The sequence below is a fragment of the Emiliania huxleyi genome (assembly GCF_000372725.1).
Source record: "Emiliania huxleyi CCMP1516 unplaced genomic scaffold EMIHUscaffold_70, whole genome shotgun sequence".
Taxonomy (NCBI): Eukaryota; Haptophyta; order Isochrysidales; family Noelaerhabdaceae; genus Emiliania; species Emiliania huxleyi.
The window spans coordinates 235183-259968 of NW_005196755.1; the positions used below are offsets into that span (position 1 = coordinate 235183).

The 24786-nt window shown below is 64.3% G+C and overlaps 6 protein-coding genes across 6 annotated transcripts; 4 read left to right on the forward strand and 2 right to left on the reverse strand.

Moving 5' to 3' along the window:
* Nucleotides 1-6585: 6585 nt before the first annotated feature.
* Nucleotides 6586-8625, forward strand: EMIHUDRAFT_216614 (hypothetical protein; the record flags this gene model as incomplete). Its single annotated transcript, XM_005761617.1, has 4 exons — nucleotides 6586-7038; nucleotides 7592-7764; nucleotides 7965-8099; nucleotides 8406-8625. The coding sequence occupies 4 exons, from the start codon at nucleotides 6586-6588 to the stop codon at nucleotides 8623-8625; spliced, it is 981 nt and encodes a 326-aa protein (XP_005761674.1).
* A 1135-nt stretch (nucleotides 8626-9760) lies between these two features.
* Nucleotides 9761-13068, forward strand: EMIHUDRAFT_216615 (hypothetical protein; the record flags this gene model as incomplete). Its single annotated transcript, XM_005761618.1, has 7 exons — nucleotides 9761-9874; nucleotides 10079-10432; nucleotides 10622-10735; nucleotides 10967-11098; nucleotides 11279-11425; nucleotides 11536-12072; nucleotides 12958-13068. 7 exons carry the CDS (start codon nucleotides 9761-9763, stop codon nucleotides 13066-13068), a joined length of 1509 nt encoding a protein of 502 aa, XP_005761675.1.
* Nucleotides 13069-13292: 224 nt separating this feature from the next.
* Nucleotides 13293-14487, reverse strand: EMIHUDRAFT_452883 (hypothetical protein; the record flags this gene model as incomplete). The annotated part of the gene is made up of 3 exons (XM_005761619.1): nucleotides 13293-13916; nucleotides 14067-14265; nucleotides 14351-14487. 3 exons carry the CDS (start codon nucleotides 14485-14487, stop codon nucleotides 13446-13448), a joined length of 807 nt encoding a protein of 268 aa, XP_005761676.1. The 3' UTR covers nucleotides 13293-13445.
* Nucleotides 14488-18322: 3835 nt separating this feature from the next.
* Nucleotides 18323-20090, forward strand: EMIHUDRAFT_452884 (hypothetical protein; the record flags this gene model as incomplete). Its single annotated transcript, XM_005761620.1, has 5 exons — nucleotides 18323-18411; nucleotides 18590-19237; nucleotides 19488-19509; nucleotides 19581-19649; nucleotides 19888-20090. 5 exons carry the CDS (start codon nucleotides 18323-18325, stop codon nucleotides 20050-20052), a joined length of 993 nt encoding a protein of 330 aa, XP_005761677.1. The 3' UTR covers nucleotides 20053-20090.
* A 278-nt stretch (nucleotides 20091-20368) lies between these two features.
* EMIHUDRAFT_216619 (hypothetical protein) lies at nucleotides 20369-22333 on the reverse strand (the record flags this gene model as incomplete). Its single annotated transcript, XM_005761621.1, has 1 exon — nucleotides 20369-22333. The coding sequence occupies one exon, from the start codon at nucleotides 22331-22333 to the stop codon at nucleotides 20369-20371; it is 1965 nt and encodes a 654-aa protein (XP_005761678.1).
* Nucleotides 22334-22597: 264 nt separating this feature from the next.
* Nucleotides 22598-22867, forward strand: EMIHUDRAFT_67958 (hypothetical protein; the record flags this gene model as incomplete). Its single annotated transcript, XM_005761622.1, has 1 exon — nucleotides 22598-22867. A coding segment is annotated over one exon (270 nt), but the record flags the coding sequence as incomplete, so codon positions are not given.
* Nucleotides 22868-24786: the final 1919 nt, after the last annotated feature.

Sequence of the window (24786 nt, forward strand, 5' to 3'; positions counted from 1 at the left end):
CGGCGAGGGGCTAGCCAGCGGCGCCGGAGGCAAGTCTGGCGGATTTTTTCTTTTTGGCATGATTTCTTTTTCGCGTCGGCTTTTTCTTTTCGAAGTGTGTGTGTGTGTGTGTGTGTGTGTGTGTGTGTGTGTGTGTGTGTGTGTGTGTGTGTGTGTGTGTGTGTGTGTGTGTGTGTGTGTGTGTGTGTGTGTGTGTGTGTGTGTGTGTGTGTGTGTGTGTGTGTGTGTGTGTGTGTGTGTGTGTGTGTGTGTGTGTGTTGATTGATGGGAAGGCGAAACACAGTCCGACCAACGACTGGGACACCATCGCGGTATCGGTGGACGCTAGACGGGCGATGACGGTCACACAGGAGCGACACACAGAACCACAAGACAAGACACTCAGCCAACGGGGCGGCTGCCACACATCCTGAGCGAACTTCCCTAGTCACCCGCGGCCGGACTCCATCCGGCACGCGTCGCTGGGCGCTCAGAGCTGCGTCCCCTGCTCGCCACCCCGACGCCCAAGGCGCCCGAGTGAACGACAGGCGGCACGCGAAGACTGGTTGCAATCCCGCCGACCGCCAGGCCGCGGGATGATGTGTGCGTGGTCATGTAGTGGGTCTCGTGTGTGTTCTCGAGGAGTCGAGGTTTTGAGGGGGATATCCTTTGGCCGCGTTGGGTTAGCGAGGATTGGTGTGTGTGTGTGTGTGTGTGTGTGTGTGTGTGTGTGTGTGTGTGTGTGTGTGTGTGTGTGTGTGTGTGTGTGTGTGTGTGTGTGTGTGTGTGTGTGTGTGTGTGTGTGTGTGTGTGTGTGTGTGTGTGTGTGTGCGTGCGTGCGTGCGTGCGTGCGTGCGTGCGTGCGTGCGTGTCTCAACCTTCTGTACTCCTTTCTTAAGATTTTAGAATTCTTCTTTTCGTTTTTGAGAAGGTCTATGAGACGGGGCATGCAACGGTAAAATGCCGCCGGTCCCAACTCGTCCGTCCAGGTGCTTTGCGCCGCCTGTGCGGGCAATTGCGTCGCACACCCTGGAGCGCTGGCGGTAGTTTTGGCTACTCCTGCCGCTCCCACTGGCGGGGCTGCCCTCACTAGCTCTCCTTCACTGGCGCCTCATTAGCTCTCATCGATGCGATGCGGGCTGCCTTGCGCAAAACCTCATTTATGAGCGACCGTGAGCGGGCCGCGTTGAAGGCGGAGCTGCGGTCCGAACTGCACGACTCGCTCAAGCAGCAGATCGTGCAGGAGCTCAGCAGCCAGCCGAGCAGCAGCTCTTGTCAGCACGTGTGTGAGGAGACTCCTCCTGGCGATCCTCCTGCTGCAGAAGAGAAAGCTACTGCCGAGCTCGAGATCAACAGCCGGGAAATGCAAGGCAGCATGTGGGACGTCCTCCTTTTCGTCGGCGCTTCGTGCTTCTCTCGTGTGGATTCCGCCGTTCTGGCGCTGCTCTTCTTGATAAACGTGGCGGTACAGTCCCTGTTCATCTACGGCTTGCTCAATCCCGACCTAAAGCTCACCGAGCCCAAGATCAACCATCATACCATCGAGCTGCTGCGCACCTGGCGCGAGACGTCGGCACATGACTACAGATATTACAATGCAGCGACGAAGCAGACGCTTGTCTCTCGCGTGTGTGCAAAGGATGGCAGCCTGAACGAGGGTGCAAGCCAAGTGAGCGTCATCTCCGACCTCGACGGCTACCTCGGAGCGGATTTCGACGGCAGCGGCGTCTCAACGGGCTCGCTCATGTGCATGATCGCCGTCCTTATCTGGCTTCTCACCATTGCAAGGGAGATCAACACCACCCTTGCGCTCGTGCGCGGTGTATTCGGCATCCCACGCGGGAGCACAAAAATCACGACGCGGCCGCTTACGGTGCACACGCTGGGATTTGGCCGGCGTTGGGCGATGATTTTCGTCCAGAGCTGGCGCCTCGCAATTGCCGCCTTGATGCTCTACTATGGAAGCCTTTACATCATCTACACAAGCTCGGTGGAGAACTTGCTGCTGAATGCGGTCGCGCTCGAGATCGTCATCTCCGTAGACGAGATCGTGTTCGAGGCTCTCTCGCCGAGGCAAGTCAAGAAGATGGTGAGCAACGCGAATGGCCTCCCTTTGTCCTCGGTGAGGTTGCAGAGTTGCGATGTCGGAGCTGCCTGCACGCTCGCCGTGGCCGCCTCAATGCTGGCGTACTTTACCGCCAACTACATCATCCCGCAGCAAGACGAGTTTCTGGCCGCCAAGGATGCTATTTGTGCCGGCGACCGTGATTTCGTCACCCTTGTAGACGGTGCAGGCGTGATGGTGTGGAGCTACCCGGGCGGCGTCGACACAGCGAGCCTGAACATACGGAACTACCCCCACGGGGCGCACTACCGGCAGGCCGAAGCTGACATGGAGGCAGAGCACACGCCGACGAGACTAACCACGCCGCTTCTGACCAAGGAGAGCGTGTCCCTTGGCGTTCGCTGCACTAGTACTCACTCGGCGCTCACCTCCGTGCCATGCACCTGTAGGTGCTCCTGCGACAGCACGGCCGCGACTGCTTCCGCAAGGAACGGTGTGGAGTCGCACCTGTAGGTGCTCCTGCGACAGCACGGCCGCGACTACTTCCGCAAGGAACGGTGTGGAGTCGACGTCTGCTACCAGCCCGCCACCGGTGCACTCGAGGGGGCGCTAGTGGCGCGTGAGGAGCGCAACGATTGCTGCCTCACGGCGCAGCACTTCGTGCCAGACGTCGACTCAGGGCGACTTTAGATCCACCATCACCAGCCCTCCCCATCCCTCCCGCCATCACCATCTCCATCGCACCTTAGGAGCTTCTCCATACGAACAAAGACGCTTCAGTCCAGCGACGACGCGTTGATGCCCTACAACCCCTATTGCGCGGATTCAGTTGACATCCCGGCAGGGTATCAGCCGATCCTGACGTGAGGCCCAGCCCTCAGCATGCCCATGCGCCACGATTCCGTGGCCCTTCCACCATCGCGCTCACTCTGCCCGTCCCTCCGGCCCATAGATCTGCTCTCGGCGAAGCAATCAACACTGTGACTGACTACGAGCAGTGCCCAGAGGCGGAGGACGCTCACCACCACTCTCAGCAGCAAGGGCACGTCAGGGGGTGTCCGCTCAAAGCCTCGCTCTGCCACAACTTCACGTGCGTCCAGCCCAGCTGCAGATTGGCACAAAAGTACTGCCACAGCAGTTCGTCCGCTGGCGTGCGCGCCCGCCAGCTCTGCCCTATCACCTGCGAGTGCGACGATCCTTTGAGTCCCCTCGCGCTGTTTGCTTCGAACAACGGCTGTCCGTCGACATGCCTCCAGTCGGGTGCTTACCTCAAACGCATTGCCCGCATGCCATGTGAGGACGCCGCGCGCGATGACCCCCAGTTCAACGCCTTTCTCGACAGCTGGGACGAGGCGCGGCTGAGCTGGGCAAGCGACTGGAACTGGACGGCGAGCACTTATGTCGCCGGCTTCCGGTCGCTAGGGTGCGCATACCTTAGCGACGTGGTGGCGGTGCAAGCGAGGGTGGCCGCCGGCGAAGGCGCCTTTACGCCGTATCCCGTTTTCATGAATTTGTGCGTGGCTGGCGCGAGCATCTACCCCCTCAAACCCCTCTCCTACTTTTGCCCCGTCGCGTGCGGCTGTCACGCGGGGGACCCCCACTGCCCCCAGTCGTGCCCAGCTCGCACCGAGACGACGCCGCTTTGCCCAGCGTATCAGCGCGACCAGCTCATGAACTTTCTGAGCGACGGGGAGACGTGCCCAGTGCAGCCCGTCAACCGATTTTTGTCGTGAGCGCCGTCCGTGCCTGATTCTCAGGGCCTAGGGGTTAGAGTACGGCTTGCGGAAGTCAGTAGGGGTACCGTGGCGTCGCCGTGGTGGCCCACCGCCGCATGCACAGGCGCCGCGTTTTTTTTCTGTTTCGCGTTTTTCTTGGTTCACATGCACACACATGCACATGCACATGTGTGCAGTTGTGAGTTGAAGGGCTGGCGAGGGTACGGAGACCACGCACCTGCTCTTCACAGCTCAGAGCTTTGCCTGGCGGGCAGAGCAACCATGCCGTGCAGTGACCAGTCGTGGAGAGCGAAAAGCACACCATCATAATGTGCTGAAGCAAGGCAAAGCTTGCGTTGTGAATCGGCTTTAAAAAAAGCAAGGGAAAGCGACCGTGCGTCCCCTTTTTCCAGAGACGGATATCCGCCCCTGAAAAGCGAAGCGTGGACTCAGTCTCACCAGGTTGAAGGGTACCGCCTCTGTTCCGTTCACACCACAATGCGTAGCGTGCTCCCCGGCTCGGCCCCCGGCGGGCAGATCACCTGCACCGCACCTCCGCCCGGGAGGGTAGCCACGAACACCGTGCCGGGAGTAACTCCGTCGGGCACCACAACCTGCAGCGCCTATCCGCAGCAATGTGTGTGAACGGACGCGGACGGCACCACCCCATCCTGCCGCGGCGGGCGGCGCCGGCTCGGGGGACGGCGGCGGCGGCGGCGGCGGCGGCTGCTGCTGCTGCGGCTGCTGCGGCGGCGGCGGCGGCGGCGGCGGCGGAAACGGCGGAAACGGCTCGAGCTGCGGTGGGCTTGCCGACGGCGGACGGGGCGGCGCCAGCTCGGCCGTCAGCTCGCCCCTCTCGCGCCTCCGCTCCTCCTCGAGCGAGTCTCGTCCCGCCTATTCCCACACCGTGCGCTGTGAACTGACCCTGCTCACACGCCTGCGAGAGTGCTGTTCGTTGCTCTTCCCGATGCCCTTCTCTCGCGAGTGGCTATCTGTGTGCCTGTGTGTGCTCCTCTCACTGCAACCGTCTCCCCGCCCAGCTATGGATCGGTCCTCCTCAACGTCCGGTGTCCGGTCACTCTCGTCAGACGGTGTGTCTTCATCTCTCACTCTTCTCTGTCCCGCCTCCAGCGCCGCACGGATATTGCGCGTGTAGAGCGAGGACGACTTTCGCCGTCGCTCGGCCGCCTAGGACTAGTTGTCGATTCATTACGAATTCGCTGATTGAGACGGTGCTCGCGCGGTAGCTCGGCCGCCTCGAGCTGGCGCGCCCAGAGCACGTTGATCAGCGCGTGCGGGCTGCGGCGCTGGTAGGACCCCGCCCACCGCAAGTCGCTCTCTGAGCTGCTCGCCTGACGAGAGTAAATCACTCCGTGACTTGACCAGCGACCCCGCCCGCCGCGACTCGCTGCCCGCGCTGTGCTCGCCGCCAAAACGGCGTCGTGCTCGCGCAAGTACCGCCGCAGCTTGGAGGGAGAGTGCATGTGGCCGAACCGGTGGCGCGCCAGCCACGCGTCACTCGGCGTCTCGTACTGCGGGTGGAAGCAGACGATGCCTGCCTCGATCAACCTCGGGTGAGACCTCGGCGCTTGAGCGACCACTGCGGGCGGGGATCGCAGGACGGCGCCGAGTGTGCGTCCCAGCCCCGCCGCCAGCACCGACGCCTCGAGGAGCGGGAAGACGGTCCTGTGCCACTCGCCCCACCTGCGACCAAAGTAGCAGTGGCAAGCGAAGAGTAGCAGCGGATGGACTGTTACTGACACCACTCCGCCCCGCCTGTCGTCCCACGACGGCGCGGACAGCACGATCGACGAGACGCCCTCCTCCCCGCCCTCGGCCATGCCGCACGCGGCGGCCCAGAAGTCGACGAGCAGCGAAGCCACCTATCCGCGACCCACACCGCCGTGAACAGACGCTGCGCGCCGACGCCACAGGCTCGAACACCAGCCAAGGCGCCTGTTCACACCCTCGCATGAGTGGTCGCCGTTCAGCGGCTGAATTGTACGATAAACAGCGCGGGCAGCACCGAGCCGGCCTCGCTGTGCGCGTAGGCGATCGGCGCGGGACGGACGCCGAACGACTCGAGCCCGGAGCCGGAGACCTCTGCCGACGCCGTGTACGGGCAGAACCGCAGGCCGAGCGGGCTGAGCGTGCGACGCACCCACGCCGCGGTACGCGATCTAGCGAGCTCCTCCGGAGGCAAGGCAATCGCGGAGGCGGCGGCGGTGGCTGCCGCGGCGGTGGCGGCGGGCGGCGGCTCCTCGCTGGCGGCGGTCCTCCTCAGTCCTCGCACGGGAGCGTCGCCTGGAAGCGGCGCGAAGCCGCGCTCGGAGGGAGGAAGCAGCTCCTGCATCTCGAGCAGATCTGACAGCGCGCGCTGGTCCGCCGCCGGCAGCGCCAACGTGCCGCTGCCCTCCGACAGCCAGCGCCAAAACGCGTACTGCTGCCGGCCTCCACGCGGCTCGCCACACCAAGAGAGGCTGGCGTCGCTCTCGGCGGCGAGCCAGCGCTCTGTTGCAAGGCGGCCGATTGGAGAAACCCTGAGCGGCGCGGGCAGCAGGCCAGCCGTCGCGAGCGTCAGCTCCAGACGAGGCCGCCGGCTCTCGAGGTTGGACACAGACAAAATTCTTTTTTCGCGCGCATCATCCTGTCTTACCCATCACCTTTGCAGTCCCAGTCCCGTACCCGGTGTCGTGCTGGCCGGGTCTTGCAAGCAAACCGACGCGCGTCGAAACCGCACGCGCTCGAGCTGCGGAGTGGTTCGCTCGCGCTTGCTCGTAATCTGGCCTTCTGGCTCACCAGCGCTGTCTCCCACCAACCTCCAGCATGGCCATGCATGACGAGGACGACGGCTTGTGCGTGCTCTGCTACGCGCAGCCTCGCGTGCTCCGCTATCGCCCGTGCGGCCACTGCGTGGCGTGCGAGCGCTGCGCCATCCGGCACGTGCTCGCACAGCTTCAGGCGGGCGAACTGCGGCCGCGCTGCTCGCACGGCTGCGGCGCGGAGATTGTGGATGTCTTGCGGGTCGAGCGGGCCGACCCGCCGATCTTTGAGCGCGACGAGGGCAACGCAAGCTGTCAGCCGGGCGCGCACAGCCTCGAGGCCTTCCTCGAGCGCGCGGCGCAGAAGGTCCTCCGCTGCAGCGTGGCGCAGGACGCGAGCCAGGCGTGGCTGCGCCTGCGCGAGGCGGCCGGCGCGCGGCGGCAGCTCGCCTTCTTCGAGGCGGTCGAGGCGGGCGACCTCGACGGCTGCGTCGCGCTGCGTCGCGCGGGCGCGTCGGTGAGCGCCGCCGACCGCCAGCAGCTCCAGCCGCTGCACATCTGCGCGCAGCTCGGCCTGGTCGAGCTCGCCCGCTGGCTGGTGTCGGAGGGAGCGGCGGTCGGCGCGGTCGCGAACGGGCAGGTCGCGCTGCACTTTGCGTGCGTGCACGGCGAGCTTGTCTTTGCGCAGTGGCTGGCGGAGGAGGGCGCGGACGTGCACTGCCGCGCAGACAACGGCGCGGCGCCGCTGCACGGCGCGTGCCAGGAGGGGCACCTCGAGGTTGCGCGCTGGCTGCTCGACGCCGGCGCCGCGGTCGACCCGCCCGACGAGGACGGCTCTGTCCCGCTGCACGCCGCATGCCAGGAGGGGCACGCCGAGGCGGCTCTGCCCCCGCACCACGCCCCTCCCCCTGCCCCCGCTCTCTATCCCCGCCGCCCACCCGCACTCGCCTCTCGCCATCGCCCACCCCACCGCCGTTCGGATGGCTCCAGACGACGAGCGTGACACGATTGCGAGCGTGATGACACGATGCGAGCGTGACACGATTGCGAGCGTGACACGACTGCGGTAGGTGGCGCAGCTGCTCCGCGAGCGCGGCGCCGACCTGGCCGCCGCCGATCTGGACGGCCGCACTGCGCTGCACTTCGCAAGCGTCAACGGGCACCTCGAGGCGGGATGCCTTGCCCGCAATGCCTCAGACAGCCCCGAGAGCGCATGCCTTGCCAGGGCAGTGCGCCGGCTTCTGTCGCGCGCCTCTGTCGCGCGGGGCGGTGCGTGCCCTCCTGCTAGCCAGCGCACGCCCTTCCCTCCCTTGGCAGGTCGCTCGGTGGCTGGTTGGCGAGGGCGTCGCGGCGGACTCGCGCGATGCGATGGGCAGGCGAGCGCTCGATGACACCGTGCCTTGTCGATGACTGATGACTGCTTACTTGCTCGTGCTGGGGCAGGCGAGCGCTCGACTACGCCTGCTTCAGCGGGCACACGGCGGTGGCGCGGTACTTGTGCGGCTTGGCGAGCGGCGCGTGCCGGACGGAGACGGAGCTGCGGCTGGTGCTGCGACACCCGCGCCTCAAGCTCGAGCAGTACACCGAGAGGCGCACAGCGCCGAGACGCGCGGAGATGTGCCGAGATGCGCCGAGATGTGCTGAGATGCGCGGAGATGTGCCGATATGCGCCGAGATGCGCCCCAAGATGCGCCGAGATGTGCCGAGATGCGCCGAGATGTCGCACACCGAGAGGCGCAGGCACGTCTGCTCACTTGCGCGCACCGGGCCTTTCACATCCGCATGCCGTGGGGCTCCTGCCTGTGCCATGGCCGTGGAGAGAGGAGAGGGGTCGCCAAGCAGTCGCCCCACCCGCAGCGTGTGGAGGCGTTCGCCTTGCCTTAGGCTCGTGGAGGGAGGCTACTGCATCTCGGCCCTGCAGAGGCTCGCGGCCACCGAGCTGAGAGCGGTGGGGATCGAGGGCGGGGCGATGAAGCAGGGGCACGCTGCCAGGCTCGCGAAGCACTTTCACGAGGCGGTGGAAGAGGTGGCGGGCAGCGCCGTCGCTTCGCTCGGCGAGGGGATATTCACCGGGTTCTCCCTCGATAGGACTGAAGGGGGATGATGGAGTGCCCTTGTCATCCGCAAGGCTTTTTTGCGTTTCTGGAAAGAAAGAAAAGGACGCGGGGGCAACTCGAGGGCAGGAAACCGGCCTGCGTTTCAGCTTTCACAAAGCCCGCTACTTCTTTCGTGTACCTCTGTGTGTTTTTTTATTTTTAGTGCCAGTGCGCGCCAGTCCCGTGCCACGTGTCGTGCGAGGAAAACAAATAAAATTCTTCTTTCGGCCATTCTTCTTTCGCCACACGCGTGTGTGACTGTGAGTGAGTATTCTTGATACGAAACCACGACGACACACACAGACATATTGCATGTCATCATATCGATTATAGACCCCCAGAATTCAGCTTGAGCCCTTCCCGAAGGCGCTTTCCAATGCCTGCTGCAGGGCGGCGCGGTATTGCAGAGCGAGAGCGTGATCGGCAGGTAGACCCTTGGCCGGGTCGGGAGGGTGCACCTGAGAAAGTGTCCCTGAATGGCGGTGTTCGGACCTCGCTCCTCGGCTGTGAGGTCAGGACCTCTGTTCTCGTGAGGACCTCTGCTGTGAAGACCTCTCACAAGCAGGCCCAATCAATTGATTGGTGCTGGCTCTTACTAGGATCCCCTGTGCTCCGCGCTTGTCGCGTGTCGATCGTCTGCACAACGTGAACGTGAGCATGTGGACACGGCCAGTGTGAGACAGAGAGAGAGGGGCGGTGCGAGGCCCTCAGCTCTGCTATTGAGGACCTCTGCTGCACGAGGACCTCTTACTGTGAGGACCTCTCACGCTCTCGCTGGTAAGCCTCGGCGTGGCCACGCGCTCTGACCCCTGTGCCACGGCGCTCTCTCTGGCTTCGGCGGTCCACCATCTCGCTGCCTGCTTGCGTCTCGCGCTACCTCGCTCCATCCAGGACGACCGGGGAAGCGCGCGATCAGAGAAAGAACAAACACCGGTAGTTATAGAGATGAGGAATATGTTAACTACTGTCTGGCTATATGTGCGTGCTTTGCGGAAACTTTAGGTCATGCATGGCATCAGAAGTTTTATCTCTGGGCCACGACACACACACACACACACTGGCGCCCTTGGAAAATTCTTTTTGCGCACAAGTCCACAACAGACCGGCGCTACAGAAGCCGCAGCAAATCCGCCCGTGCCGCCGATGCGCCTGCGCGTCGCCGCCGCCGGCCTCGTGCCCTTCCTCCTCGTCGCGCTCTACTGGCAGCACGCCTCCTCCAGCGCCGCTGGAAGCGACCGCGCGCTCGTGCGGCAGCAGGTGCAACGCACGGCGGTCGTGGCGGCTGAGGCGGCGGCGGTGGCGGCGGCGGCAAAGAGCTCGGCCGCAGCCGCACATGCGACGGCGGCACCGCCGTCGGCGTCCACAGTCGCCGCCAAGGACACACCCGTGCCGAAGCCCGGTGCGGCTGCGGCGGCGGCGACACCGATGGCGGCGGCTCACATCGTCGCGCCCGCGGCGGAGGCGCGCGACGTGGCGCTCGACTGGGGTCCGCCGACGCTGAGCAGCAAGCGCATCATCGACGGCTCGCCAAACTATCTGCCGGTGCCCAATGCCGAGGGCCCGGCGCCCGATGACATGGCGTGGCGGAAGGAGGTGTCGAGCGACCCGTCGGTGCCATGCCCGGCGGGCCGGCGGCCGTACCACACTATCCTCACCGCGCAAGGGTCGCTCTACCAGCAGTGGCAGACAAAGATCTTCTACTACCACTTCCGCAAGCAGCAGGCGGCGGGAGGACGCTGCACGGAGATGACTGGCTTCACTCGGCTGCTGGCGGGCAAGCCGGACGAGCTCATGCCGACCATTCCGACAGTGGCGGTGCCCGAGCTAGAAGCCGAACACACATGCCTTCGTATTCCGACGAGCACTCAGAGGGCACCGCACTCAGCTGCATTCAACCGTACTCAGCGGTATACGCTGTGTCCGTACCCCCTGTGTCCACGCCGGTGCTCTTGAGTACGCTGCACGATACCGTATCCACACCCCGACCTTGCGTTTGTGGTGTAGGTGCCCGAGGCTGGGCACAACGTGACGCGCGGGTTCCCGGTCATCAACCGGCCGTGGAGCATGCTCCTCTTCATCGACATGAAGGAGTTTAGGGAGCGCATCGTCGAGCGGTACGTCTACATCGCCGAGACCGACCATTTGCTGCGGCACGACATACCGAACCGCGCGCCTGGAGCCGAGATGGAGCCGAGATGGAGCCGAGATGTAGCCGAGGTGGAGCCGAGGTGGAGCCGAGATGGAGGAGGTGTGCCGAGATGGAGCCCAGGTATAGACGGACCACTTGCTGCGGCACGACAACGCCCGACCGCACGCCACGTCCGGCCGTGAGCAGGCGCGACGCCGCAGCTGGCCGTCGGCTACTTCTTCCCGTACATGTCGCCAAAGGACCCAAAGTCGGGCGGGATCGCGCAAAAGTGGCTGCCGGACACGAAGGTTGCGGACATGCCGCCCGTCGGCCCGTCGCCGATTCTGATCCACGTCGCCGATTCAGAAGCTGAAAACGTATTCTTGTATCCAACCAGCACTCGAGAGGACACCGTACTCCACTGTCTTCAGCTGCTTTCAGCTGTATTCACTGTATTCCTATCCGTTGTATTCACGCGGTGCTCTGAAGGCACTGCGCAACACCGCCCTGATGTTGGTGTATTCAGCACGTAGGTCGACTTGCTCCGCGCCGTGACGCCGCTGTGGTACGAGCTCTCGTGGAAGCTGAAGCGCGACCCCGAGGCCAACGCCGCCTACGGGTGGATGCTCGAGATGTGGGGCTACTCGATTGCCGCGGCGCGCCTGGAGAGCCTTCCCTTCGTCCCCAGTAGTAGATAGGCGCAACACACAGACACACGAGCGAGACGCTGCCCGGTGCGTGTCGGCATGCGTGGCCTGGCCTGCTTCATGGCGTCGGGCTCGGCCGGTAGGCGCGCCTCAAGATCAAGCACTTTGTGTGGCAGCGGATCCAGATCGAGCCGTCCGCGGCTTGGCACCAGACGCTCTCGGAGCGGGACGGCGATTGGGCCCCCGCGGTCGATCCCTTCATCTACCACTACACCTTTGGCGTTGAGTATTTGTTGGATGGATCCCCAGTGGTGGGCGGCAAGGGCACGTGGTCGCTGGACAAGCGAAACTACTTCGGCGCCGCGCCGCCGCCCGACCTCAAGGCTCCGCCAGAGTGCGCGCAGGAGGCGGGGCGCGTGTGGTGGGGCATGTTCAACGAGGCGATCGGCAACCTCACCAAGGAGGGCCAGTGGTACGGCCGCACGGGGCAGAGCACGCGCTCACGCACCAGCGACGAGAGCACCGAGCTCGAGGCGGCGATGGGGGCGCTGGGAAAGGAGCTGGTGGACGGCGGTCAGTGGCTGATTGGCAACGAAAAGGCGCCGCTGCAATTCTTCCGGCGGGGCAAGCTGTGGACCAAGTGGGGAGGGGGCACGTGGAGGGTGACTGGCGGCACAAAGGTGGAGATGCAGCTCTGCGGCGCCGTCACGCTCACTTTCGACTCTGCCACGGCGCCGACACGCTTCGACTACACCGCGGGGGGGAGGGCCGGCAAGGGCGTCCGCGACCCCGCATTCGCCGCCGCCGCCGCCGCGCCGCCGGACGCGTCGCCGCCGTGTGGATCCGCGGCGTGCGGCTCGCAGGTCCGTCCGCACCGACCTCGGCTGGACCTGCGCTCGGCTCGTGCTCGGCAGACCTCGGCGGCTGGACTTGGGTTGCGCTGCGCGTCGGCTGCACCGCGGCTGCACCTCGGCTGCATCTCGGCCGCACCTTGACCTCGGCCGCACCTCGGCCGCACCTCGGTCGCACTTCGGTCGCACTTCGGCCGCACAGCCGCACTCCCTGCGTGCCTCCCCTATGCCAGGCTCGCACCCTCAGCCGGCTGCGCGGGCACGGCCCCTGGGCACTCGGTGACGCGCCCATTTCCGGCGGGCGAACCGGGTACGCCTTCTACCGCGGCGGCATGGCAGCGACGCCCGACGGAGCAGCAAAGTACCGGCCGCTTCCCGACAGCGCTGACGTGGAGCTGAGCATCGGCAGCGAGCGGGCTCTTGCTTCGTACTGGCGCGCCGCCCGTCTCGTCACGGCGGTTGGTGTTAGCAGGCGGCGACACTTTCCTCCTTCGCACCGAGGGTATCGTCGGCTGCTACCAGGTCCATGCCGTGTGGCTACGACTCGGCCACATCTCGGCCACTTCTTGGCCATCTCTCGGACACCTCTCGGCCACCTCTCGGCCACCTCTCGGCCACGTGCCGGCCGGCGAGTCGGCCAGTCGTGTCGCATCTTAGCTGTTCTCGGCCTCATCTCGTCCGGCCTTGTAACGTTCAGCCACGGTCCTGCCGCAGGTGCACGTCGCGAGGCAGCGGGACAAGCACGCCATGAAGCTGTGGGTGCCGATGCGGCACGTCTCGATGGAGTACACGGGCTGGCGCGACTCGGGGGGGTGCAAGCTGTAACGGGGGAGTTCGCGCGTTTCGGGCGGGTTGTTGGGAGTCCCAGATGGACCTTTGAAAGGCCTTTCGCGGGTGCGGAGGGGGCTTCCCCACCCCAAGCCACGTTGCGGTGTGCAGAAGGCGCCGCGAGAGGGGTAAGGCGAGTATAAATGAGCAGGGGGTATTCCCTGTTCGAGTCCGAATCTTGTGAAAAAAAGCTCCTGAGTCGCGCACGTGTTGTGGCTTGTCAGCCACACACACGTAGATTGCTTGTGGAGAAGTTTACCTTACCTTACCTTACCTACCTTGCGAGGTGCAGAGCAAAAGTGCCGAATGATATGTGCGCCGCCTCGGGCGGCGCGCCCCACATTAGAGACATAACCAGTGAGCGATTGGGCGCCTCAATCCTCGCACCCCGTGGTGCGCGGCGTCGCAGCGCCACTTATGTGGCGAACACTAGCGTTGGCCCACTCGACCACTGTGTCGCTATCGCCGTCCGTGCGTAGGAAGCAGTACTCGCGCCCGCCAAAGATCGGCTCCCCGTCGCGGACGTGGCCGTCCTCCGTGCCGCACTCGTCAGGGATGGCGCGAGTGGCCATCCAGCTGCCGCTCGTGTCAAGAAGCTCGTGCGCCAGCACCCAGTCACCGCCGCGCGCCCCCCGTGAAAAGTCGAGATAGAGCTTGAGCTGGACCGCTGGCGCCCCATCGTCCGGATCTGTCGCTGTGTACACAACAAACTTGAGCCCGATCCACTCGTCCAGCGGCAGGCCGCTCGAAAGGTCGACGCCGTACGGATTGGAGGGGCCGGGTAGGCGCCGACTGGCCGAGTAGACCACGCTCGTGCCGTGATAGTACTCCTTCTGGAACGCCACCTGATGCAAGGGGGGGGGGAGTGTCGGCGAGGAGTGCTAGTGTGTGCGCGGCGCGTGGGGCAGGAAGGGTGGGCGAGAGAGGCGGCGGGTGAGAGAGCGTTGGGAGAAGAGAGATAGAGACGTCGGGGCGTGGCGAGGCGGAGGCAATACCTCTCCGGTCGTCGTGTAGATGCGCGCATAGTATCCGGGCGCAGAACAGCCGTCTGTGTAGTCTCCGTGGTTGGTTCGCGCAACCAGCGTGAGACCGGAATACGACCGAACGTCGCCATACGCGCGGTATCGACCGTACGCCGTGAACTCGATATCCTCCCATCCGCTGCCGCCGCTTCGGATGTAGAGGCGCGGCGACCTGTGAAACGTGGCGGTCCCATCACCGCCAAAGGCGACCTGCCCACTGCCCTTGAAAAACAGATTCCGCGGAGGCAGAGCCAGACTCGGAGCCTCGGGTCTCAGCCTTGTCGTGCAGCTGGCGCAGAGCCTGCATGCAGCACTTGGTCAGCTTGACACTGCTTGACGACGACCCACGCGTCATCTGGACGGCGAGCGGGATGATCGTATCAATTGAAATCATATCAACCTCAGGCACCTTGCGTCGCCCCTCCGTCTTCAGGCGCGGATCGACACACTACGAGGCGCGACTGGTGGGTGCCGCCACTCAGCACTGGCACGGGCCACCGGGCAACATGTACATGTGTAGCGCGCAGGGGGGGGGGGGGGGGCGCTGGCTTCTTTGGCATTCCCTGCGGATTAGCATGTTAGCACTGCCGGCGCGCCACAGCGAGGCAGAGTGCTGCAAAGCGCGAGAGGCGTGGTGGGGGCATGGGTGGTGGGCTCCGGACTCGAGGCTGCGGAATGTGGGAAGGGGGCGGGGTGAGGAAGAGAGCGTGCATGTACTGAGAGGCTAGCATGCGCATGCTCATGCTGGGGGTGAGTACTGGTCAAAACAATTGAGTTTTGCACTATCGTTTGCAGCAAATTGCGCTGCATAAGCCGTATCGCGCGCGGACATAGCAGGAGAACCAGAGAGGCCCAATGACGCGGCAGTCCCTCACACGCTATGTGTTGCGGCCCTCCGCATCCGCGCGCTCCTCCTAGTCGCGGCTCGAGCCTCCGCCGCCGCTCGCGCCGCTCGCCGGGGCGCCCGTCGTGCAGTACTCCGGCACATCCATGCCCCACGAGAGCTTCGCCTTTGCGGTCGCCTGCAGGTGTGAAGGGGGGGGGGGGGGGGGGTGAGCAGCGCTGCTGCCGTGCATGGCGCTGACAAAAGGGCCTTGTCTTGTGGCAAACACCCCCAAGCCCCCGTGCGGAGTGAAGCCGCGTCTCCTGCCGCCAGTCGCTCGGGCAGGGAAAGGGGTCCGATCTATGGAATGGAGCTCTGCTTACTGCTTTGTGTGGATGGTGGCATCTGCGCGAGATGGAGAGGTTGCAACGCGTGTGGTGTGAACGGCGCCTCGTCGAAGCCGCGGTCGAGTCGCGACCCTGCGTCATATCGAGCACAAGCTCAGAGTTGTGATCTCCCCATATCTCTCCATATCTCCCCATATCTCCCCATATCTCCCCCCTGCGTCATATCGAGCACAAGCTCAGAGTCGTGATCTCCCCATATCTCCCCATATCTCCCCATATCTCCCCCCTGCGTCATATCGAGCACAAGCTCAGAGTCGTGATCTCCCCATATCTCTCCATATCTCCCCATATATCTCCCCCCTGCGTCATATCGAGCACAAGCTCAGAGTCGTGATCTCCCCATATCTCCCCATATCTCCCCATATCTCCCCATATCTCCCCCCCTGCGTCATATCGAGCACAAGCTCAGAGTCGTGATCTCCCCATTTCTCTCCATATCTCCCCATATCTCCCCCCTACGCCATATTGAGCACAAGCTCAGAGTGGTGAGATCGCAGTGTACCGAACGTGTGCGGTGATATTCGAGATATGGGGAGATATGGGGAGATATGGGGAGATGTGGGGAGATATGGGGAGATATGGGGAGACGCCTCCCGCATCTAGAGCTGCGCTCCGCGCTTGCGGCCGGCCTTGCACGCCGCGTCGGGGTCGTCCGCCAAGCAGCACCTGTTCAAACATGGGGCTGCGACTCACCGCCCTTTTGGAGTGCACCCGGGGCAGCGAGCGAGCGAGGTCAGCACCTGATGAAGGGACCATTCACTGCTTCACCACCGCTATTACGGGGTGCTTCCCGCTCCTCCGGGCAGGCAGCGCCTATCGTACGACCACATCAAGTATCAGCCACCAGTTCATCGAGTGCACCCGCGTCCTCGGGGCGCGCACCCCTTCTTGCACGTCTCCGGGGGGACGTACGCCGCGAGCCGCTCCACGTACTCGAGACGGACCTGATAGTGAACAACTGGGGTAAGGTTGAAGTATGGACCACTAGCCGCTCCAGGTAAGCCGGACCTAATCGTCAAAGTTAATGAGTTAAGTGTTGAATCACTGGCCGCTCCACGCACTCGAGACGGACCGCGCTGGACGCCGCACAGAGCGGGCAGCAGAGGGTCGAGCCGGCCATCGCCTGTTCACACGAGCTGGCCGTGAACAGACGCTGTTCACAGCGGGCGGCCGACCCGCCGAGCCATCGCCTTGGCGGCCATGTCGAGCTGAAGGCGGTCGTTCGAGAGGCTGTCCCACTCGATCAGCACCGAGTCCCCCTCGAGGCGGTACGAGAAGGTGCCCGGCCGAGACGGGCAGACGAACCGGCCGTCCGCGCGGAACTGAACCAGCAGCGGCTCCTCGTCGCCCGAGCGCAGCCGCCACACCGAAGCAGACACGAGCGCCTCCTGCGGCGTGAAAGCGCGCAGAAACCGCATCTTTCGCCAGTCCGACTCATTGCCGCGCGCCCCGCCCGCCAGCGCGTCGCCCGAGAGGCGGAGGACGTACTCGCCATACTTGCCCCAGTCGATGGCGAGAGTGCCGCCGGAAAACTGCCATGTCGCCGGCGCAGCGAAGCGTGGGCACCAAAACTCGCCGCCCGGGCGCAGCTGCACCTGCGAGGAATATTGCGTCGTGGACGCTGCGGCGCCAGTCGCACCGGGCACAGAGGGAAGCGGCTGAAGGGACTGCGCTGAGGCGCGAAGTGGCGGCGCCGCCACTTGCGGTGGGGCGCGAAGTGCATGAGGAGAGAGGAGGGAATTTGGCACCTCGAAGGTTCCACCGCTCCACTCGAACGCGTAGTACCCGGTGGGCAAGGACATGGTGCGAGCACGCTCTGCACTGAGAGAGGACTGTCACAGGGAGCTGTTCGCCGGCTGCAATCCATGCAAAATGGCTGCAGGGTTCGAGGCGTTTGGGCGTTTGGGGGGGTAGCGTAGGGGCGCGGGGGGCTACCCCTACTCCCCTACCCCCTGATTTGGGCGTGTAACGGACGTCCCCAGTGGTGGCCGACGCCCTTACCCCCTACCCGCTACCCCAAACCCGGAACTACCCTCCCCCCAAAAAAGTCTCGAGGAGTGGTCCAAGCCGCACGTGCGCCCGCGCCTGACTTTGGCGACGAGGAGGAGCTCGATGCAATGCGCTCATGAGTTCCTTGACAGAAGTAAAAATTACATATGGTGGCGTGCAAATTCCCCGCTCCTCGTATGTGAGGACCTCATAGCGGGTCAGCAAGCCCTAAAACGGCGTCTCTAGCCCACTGGACCCCTCCTACGCCTCGCTTTTGGCCAGCCCTCCAACCACCCACCCCTCCGAGTGCCCTCCTGGGCCCTGCCGCCTGACACCTCTATCGGTGGAGGGCTTTAGGTCACGGTCCACACTCCCGCCCTCCCGACCCCTCCACACCCCTACAGCGGCACCCCTACCCCTCCCGCCGTTTTAGGGCCTCCTGACCCGCACTCGAGGACCTCTTGAGGACCTCTCCGATGTGAGGACCTCCGATGTGAGGACCTTTGCTCTGAGCGCTCTGCCACTCTCAGCGCGCCTCCTGGACGAGATCTGGCTGGGGATTTAAGTCACGTGGGGCGAGCCCCCTCCAACCCACCCGCGCTAGGTCTCGGGGGACGCAGGGGTCACACCCGACGACCTCGGGAACTAGCCGGGGCAGTCGGTGTCGGAGAAGGGGCAACTCCGTGCACTGACGGTCGGCCGTCAGAAAACACGCCTCCGTGGCTCGGGTTACACCAATCCTCGCTACCCAACGCGGCCAAAGGATATCCACCTCGAGAACCTCGAGAGAAGTCACGTGCAGTCTTGTGCAGCCCAGACAACAATTCGCCGCCGCCCTCGAGCCGCGCGCCCCCGGGGGTCTTCCCTTTCTCTCAGACTCAAGATTGATGAAGGCCGAAGCGATCATGCGATAAGCGAATACATTTCCTTGAGTGAGATATGTGCTTCGTCTCGCACCTGAGTGAGAGTGAGATATGTGCTTCGTCTCACTCACGACATCCGCATCGCGCATGTACGCCAGCCACGAGTTTGACCCGTGGTTCAACTATCGCGCGACCGAGTACCTCGCCGCCAACGGGTGGCACGCCCTCTTCCACTGGTTGGACTACATGTCGTGGTACCCCGCCCTCGGACGCCCCATCGGCACAACGATCTACCCCGGCATGCAGATCACCGCCGCGCGGCCCCGCCCCCCGCCCCCCGCGGCGGTGTCTGCAGCGGCGCTCGAACCGCTGCCCGTGAGCGAGAGCCGTCAGCTGAGGAACAGTCTGGTACAGGGATCCCCTACCCCGAGGGACCCTGAACCCCGAAGCGAAAATGCTCGCGGTCGTGTGTGTCTCGCGCTTTGGCGTCGCCGCGCTTCCGCTCTCGCTATCCCGCGCTCCGGTGCGCCTGTCTCTGCGAGCCCTCCGCTCCAGCGCCGCGGCGATGGCCGGCACGGCCTCCGGCACCGTCGAGACGGCCGAGTTTGAGGTCGACGGCGAGATTGTGCAGGCGGAGCGGTTTGTCGAGGCTGACGTCGGCATGACGTTCAGCAAGGCGTCGCTTGACGAGAAGCTATTCTCGCGCCCCTGGCCGGACGAGTGGCCTTTCCCGCCGCAAGCCTTCCGGCGGCAGGACGAGTCGGACGACGCCGACTTCTACGCCGTGCCTCGCTTCTGCTACCACATCGACGAGGGCGCGGTGCGCGCGCTCACAAACTACTACGCGGAGAACATCGCGCCCGGCGCCGCGATCCTCGACATATGCAGCTCGTGGGTCTCCCACTACCCGGCCGACTTCCCAGACACGATGGGCCGCATCGCCGGCACCGGCATGAACGTGCACGAGCTGCGGTGCAACGCGCAGCTGTCGGAGCACTCGCCACGAGACCTGAACGTCGACCCGACGCTGCCGTACGAGGACGCCTCGTTCGACGTCGCCACGTGCGTGGTCAGCGTCGACTACCTGAGCAGGCCGAGATAATGGGGAGATATGGGGAGAGATCGGGAGACAGATGGTGAGGCGACGCACTGGAGTGACACACGCACACACCGACAAGAGCACTCCGCCAGCTGGGTAGCCACCCACACCTCGAGCGATTGATCGTACAGCACGGCAGTCACGTCTCTCTATTACGGCATGACTATGCGTATTCAGCGTGTGATTGTATTATGATTATCAGTGTTTCTTCAGGCCGCTCGAGGTGTTTCGCGAGGTGCGGCGCGCGCTCAAGAAGCCCGGAGGCTAAGTTCATTATCAGTAATTAAGTGTCACTACTCCTCCTAGGTGCGGCGCGTGCTCAAGCCCGGAGGCAAGTTCATCCTCTCGCAGTCGAACCGCTGCTTCCCCACCAAGGCGCGCCTTGACATGGGCAGCCGAGATGAAGATGAGGCCGAGATGTGGCCGAGATGTGGCCGAGATGCAGCTGAGATGCGGCGGAGATGCGGCGGAGATGCAGCTCAGCGATGGCCGAGGTATGGCCGAGAGGTGTAGCCGACGTCGGTACTAGAGCCCGCCGAGATTGGGCGAGATCAAGGCCACTTCCTGTGGCATGCGGCCGCTGGCTCTTCACACCCGCCCCGGCCGCGAACAGGCGATCGGCATGTGGCTGGGGATGGACGACCTGCAGCACTGCCTCGTCATCGGCTCCTACTTCCACTACGCGGGCGGCTTCTCGCCCGCGCGCGCCTTCGACTGCAGCCCGACCGGCCCAGGCACCAACGATCCGCTTTTCGTGGTGGAGGCGACCAAGCTGTGACCCGTGCGATTTGTCTTTTAACACAATTCATGTAGTCTATCCTCGGTCGCGCAAAAAAAGGAAAAACCCTGCGTGCCGCAGCGCGCAGGGAGGGCGCAGAGAGGAAGGAGAGAGAGAGCGCGCGAGCCGAGGGGCGAGGGCCGCGCGACGGCGCGAGGGCCTGAGGCCCGGGAGCTCCTTTGGGTTCAACCGACTTGGACTTCAAAAAAAGAACTCATCGAGAACGTGTACTCGCCAGCCAGCCGTGAGAGAACGCGGCGCGAGACGCGTGTGTATTGTCTCACCAGGGTCAAGCGATGTGCACTCTAGAGGAGACTCACGCGCCGCCACCGGCTGCCTCGGCGTGTGCGGAGCGCCTCAGAGCGGAGCACTCAGTGCACCACTGACAGCCGCCTGCTGCCTTACCGCGCTCAATAAAGGCGTCGAAATCGACATCAGACAGCGCGCTTAGGTGTGTGTCGCAGTGCGCGCTGCACTGTGTGGCCGCCATCCGCTTGCAGTGCTCGGCCGCGTGGCGCAGCTGGAGGCGCGCCTGTTTGGTACTCTTGCGCAGGTCCAAGCACACGTACACCAGCGGGCGGCGGCTCCCGGAGAGGACGACTCGGCGCAGAAAGGGCTGCGCGGGGTAACGCCGTCCGCTCACCTCGACCGTTGCGTCGGCCGGCAAACCAGCTGAGGTCTCAGGCAGCGGCTCAGCGTACTCCGGCGGGTCGCAGGCGGCATACACGAAAACACCGCACGCCGCATCGAAGAGCGACATGTACGATAGCATCTGGTAGACGTCGTCGCGCTTTGTGACGAGTTTGCCCTGCTCACTCACGTGCAGGCGCTTGTGCTTGGCGTCGCCGACGATCGCGCGCGAGGCCGTATCGCAGCTCACCATATCCGGCCTGACCTTCCGCGCGTCCACGCCGCAGTCCGCCCCCTCGCTTGAGAGCGGACACACGGCATTGCGCTCGCCGCCCACCGCGTCTCCGCCCTTCTTAACGGGCATCACCTCGCTGAAGACTGACCGCACAAAGTTCTCAAAGACCGTATCCATGTTGACGAGGAGAGAGACGCCCACCTGGCCGCCGCACGCCTCGGTCGACGAAGCGGCGAGGATGTGCTTGGATAGCTGCAGCGGCTGCTGGTAGTGCCGGTACCGCGGATTGTGCGCCTGCAGCTCGACCGCCGCCAGCTCACGCTCCGTCGTGAAGGCGCGCAACGCGACGCCGCCGAGCATGCGCTCCGCCTTGCGAAGTCGATGTTCGATGGGCGCGAGGACGCCTGCGCTCTCCGGGCGGTCCGCAGCATGAACAGTGATCAGCTCGAGCACGCGGTGGGCGGCGGCCTTGAGCAGTTGGTTCTGTGGCGTGTCTATGGTCAGCTCGTCGTACGAGCAGACAAGCGGCGGGTAGTCGAGGCCTTGCGGTTGTTTGAGCGACGCACGCACATCGATACGCCCGCGGATAAAGGAGCAGAGCTCGCGCACGCTGAGGTAGTCGCAGATTGCACCGCGCGTGCGCCGCAGCGCTGTCTCTAGCGCGAGAGAGTACGCGCACGCGAGCAGCAGCACAGGGTCGTCGCGTGGCAGGCCGGAGATGGCGTTGGCATCCACAGGGAGGTCAGCGCCGCCAAGCGTGATGAGCAGCAGCTCGAGCAAAGCGAGCGAACTGAGTGGCACGTGTGGCTTTGGCGCGATGTCGACGACCGCACCTGCTACTGCAATGCGACCGACCCATCGACTCGTCTTGAAAGTAAAGCCAACTTTGTGCGCATCGGTCGAAGCTAAAGCAAGCTGTTCATCGCTGGGATTAGCGACTGCCAACTCCGTCTTCAATGCCGCCTTCCTCGCGTCGTACCGGGAATGGTCGTATGGCTCGATGATTAGGGCAGTGCCTGTATCCCAGTTTGCGCGCCTGTCGTCTTTGTGTTGACTCAGCCTCTTCAGTTGCTCCAAGAGGTTCTTCTGCTGCCTCTCGAGCAGCACTTTCTGCTTGAAGGTCAGCTCAATCGGCGCGACATCAACGCCTCGCACGTCGGTGCTGTGCAGCCGAGACCGCGCGCTCGCAGGTCGAACCCGCGTGCTTGATACCCACACAAAACCGTCTGCATTGCGAAAGCATACCTCCAGCTTTTCAGGCGTCACATCCTTGACAGCGGCTTCTGCACAGTGGCCCCGGCATCCGGGTTGGTCGCAAGGCGGCACGTGCACACAGCAGCGAGGGCCAAGATGAGCCGTTCTGGCGGGGCCGCCACTCGCTCGAAGCGGGATGTGCACGGAGCTCGCAGCTGCCATATAAGATAGAGGGGATAGCGCGGCGCTCTTACCCCATCGTGCGTCCCGTCCATACAGCAGCTCCGCGGCAACCACTCTCCCTCTCCGCTCCAACGCCGCTCCAGGACGATGTCGGAGCAGGCTGAGCGGTACAAGTCGCAGGGCAATGCGGCGCTCCAGGCCAAGATGTTTTCCGATGCCGTCGATCTTTACACCAAGGCGTACCTCGCTTCCGCCCCCGGGCGCTCTCTTGCATGTGTCTATCATCAGATTAGCGGCCGATAGGCCATCGCGCTGGACCCAAACAGCGCCGTCTACTTCTCCAACCGATCCGCCGCCTACGCGGCCCTCGAGCGCTGGCGCGAGGCGCTCGACGACGCCGTGGAGGCGTGCAGCCTCAAGCCAGACTGGGGCAAGGGCCATCTACGGTCGCGCGGCGGCGGCCAGCCACCGCCCTGCCGCCCGCCGACTGAGAGGCACCCACTCCTGGCCTCAGGCGCGGCGCCGCGCTGGGCGCGATGCGCAAGCACGAGGAGGCGCGCAAGGCGTACCTGAGAGCGAGCCAGCTCGAGCCGCACAACGCGCAGGTGCAAAAGATGTTGAGCGACGCGGCCGAGGCGGCGCGGAAGGCGGCCGAGATGCAAGAACGGACCGAAGCTTCGTGCTGGAGCTTGTGAAGCAGAAGAGGCACGTGCTGCAATACGCTGTCGCCCGTGCCGTCGAGTCTTGGTTGGGCCTGCAGCCCGTGGAGAAAGGGCGGAGGAGGCTGGGAGCTCTTAACTTGGGGGAGGTTCGAGATCTTTGCCGAAGGGCTCGCATCCCTTACGACGACCGACCCCACCACCAAGAGGGCGACACAAGGGAAGCTCTCCGCGATAAAATATGCGCGGCGCTGGTGGGGGAAATGCCTTGGGAAATGCAGGATACCGGGCTGAAGCGCGATCGCAGTTCTGGCGCGTCGTCCAACTCCGAGGTTCCCAAGCGGCAGCACGGGGAGATAGGGGAGGACTAGAACGACTTCCTTGCCATGCAGGACCAGGACCAGCAACCCAAGGAGGCCCTGAAGCGGCCGCTCAAGGGGACGAGGCCGAGCGGCGCCTCAAAAGATACATACTTTTTTGCTGATTTTCAAGGCCGCCATTTACACGTTTTCACAGCCCTTTTCACCGAGCAAATAAAAAGAAAGCGAGGGGTGACGGTCATGCTCGCGACGGGGTAAATCTGGTGCCTCTCGTATCACTGGTGGGCTGGGTCTGCAGCAGCCGCGCTCAAAAAGAGGGAAAAAACTCGGCTGCTACTTTGACTGTCGACTCTTTCGGCGCACCGTCCTCGACCGCGCTGAAAAGCTGGCTGGTGGTCGCCGCAGCGCGTCGGCGCGACTCCAACTGGTTCGGCACCTCGGCTGGGTCCATCGGCAAGAGGCCCGCGCCGTCGGGCGGCCCCGGGAGCGCATGGGCGGCCGGCGCGAGAGCGGAGATCGGCGGGCCTCGATCCGCAGCTTTGCCACGAAAAACGAGAGGGGAGCGGGGGGGGTGGCAAGTATCGTACCCTAGACGCATACGTGCCCGACGGAGACTCCTCAGGTGCCTGCGCACCAACCACCCCCGGTGTTTTGACACCATTATTCGGTATATTAACCTCGCGGCCGCCTAGATAGACTGAAAGAGCTAGACACTGCAGGAGGCGAGGCGGCGGCGGCGGCGGCGGCGGCGGCGGCTGCTGCTGCTGCTGCTGCTGTGCTGCTGCTGCTGCTGCTGCTGCTGCTGCTGCTGCTAGATACGATCCCCCCACCCAGCCCGCCCGCCCGCCCTGCCCGCCCGCCGCCCGCCCGTCCGCCCTCGTACCCACTACCGCCCACTCCCATAGCCATACGGGTAGGCGCTCGAGTGCTCCTCTCGCTGCCTACTCGCTGCCTCTGGGGAGAGGGGAAGAGAGGGGAAGACGTAGGGCAGCATTAAATTGCGCCGTAACCGAGGCCCCTCCCCGAAAGGCAAGTATTAGACCCACGAAACCGAGACCCCTCCCCACCGTCCCGATCCCACCACCCCCCTGACGGGCTGAGAGGTCTTGCGGCGCAGCCGCACCTGCCTCCACATTATACGGATGCGTCGGCCTTACTGGCACACGTATACGCACAGGTGTAGTGTCTAGTGACACACACTGGGTCAAACCACACACACCTCAAAGGAAGCGGCACAGACCACATCGACCACGCACGCACGCGACGCGCAAACACTCTGAGGACTGAGCTGAGATGAACAAACAAATTCAGAGGCAGTGGAGAGGTGCGTGCGAGGCTAGTGCGCTGCCCGCGCGGCGCTCCACCGGTCGCAGAGCGCCAGCCTCACTCGCCTCGCCATGCCAGCAGCCGGGCGCGCGCGGGAGAGGAGCAGAGCTGGTGCGTGGCGGGAGTCGGTAGCCGAGATCTGGACGCGCAGGACCGCCGGCGCGGCGAGGCTCGAGCAAGCGCCTGT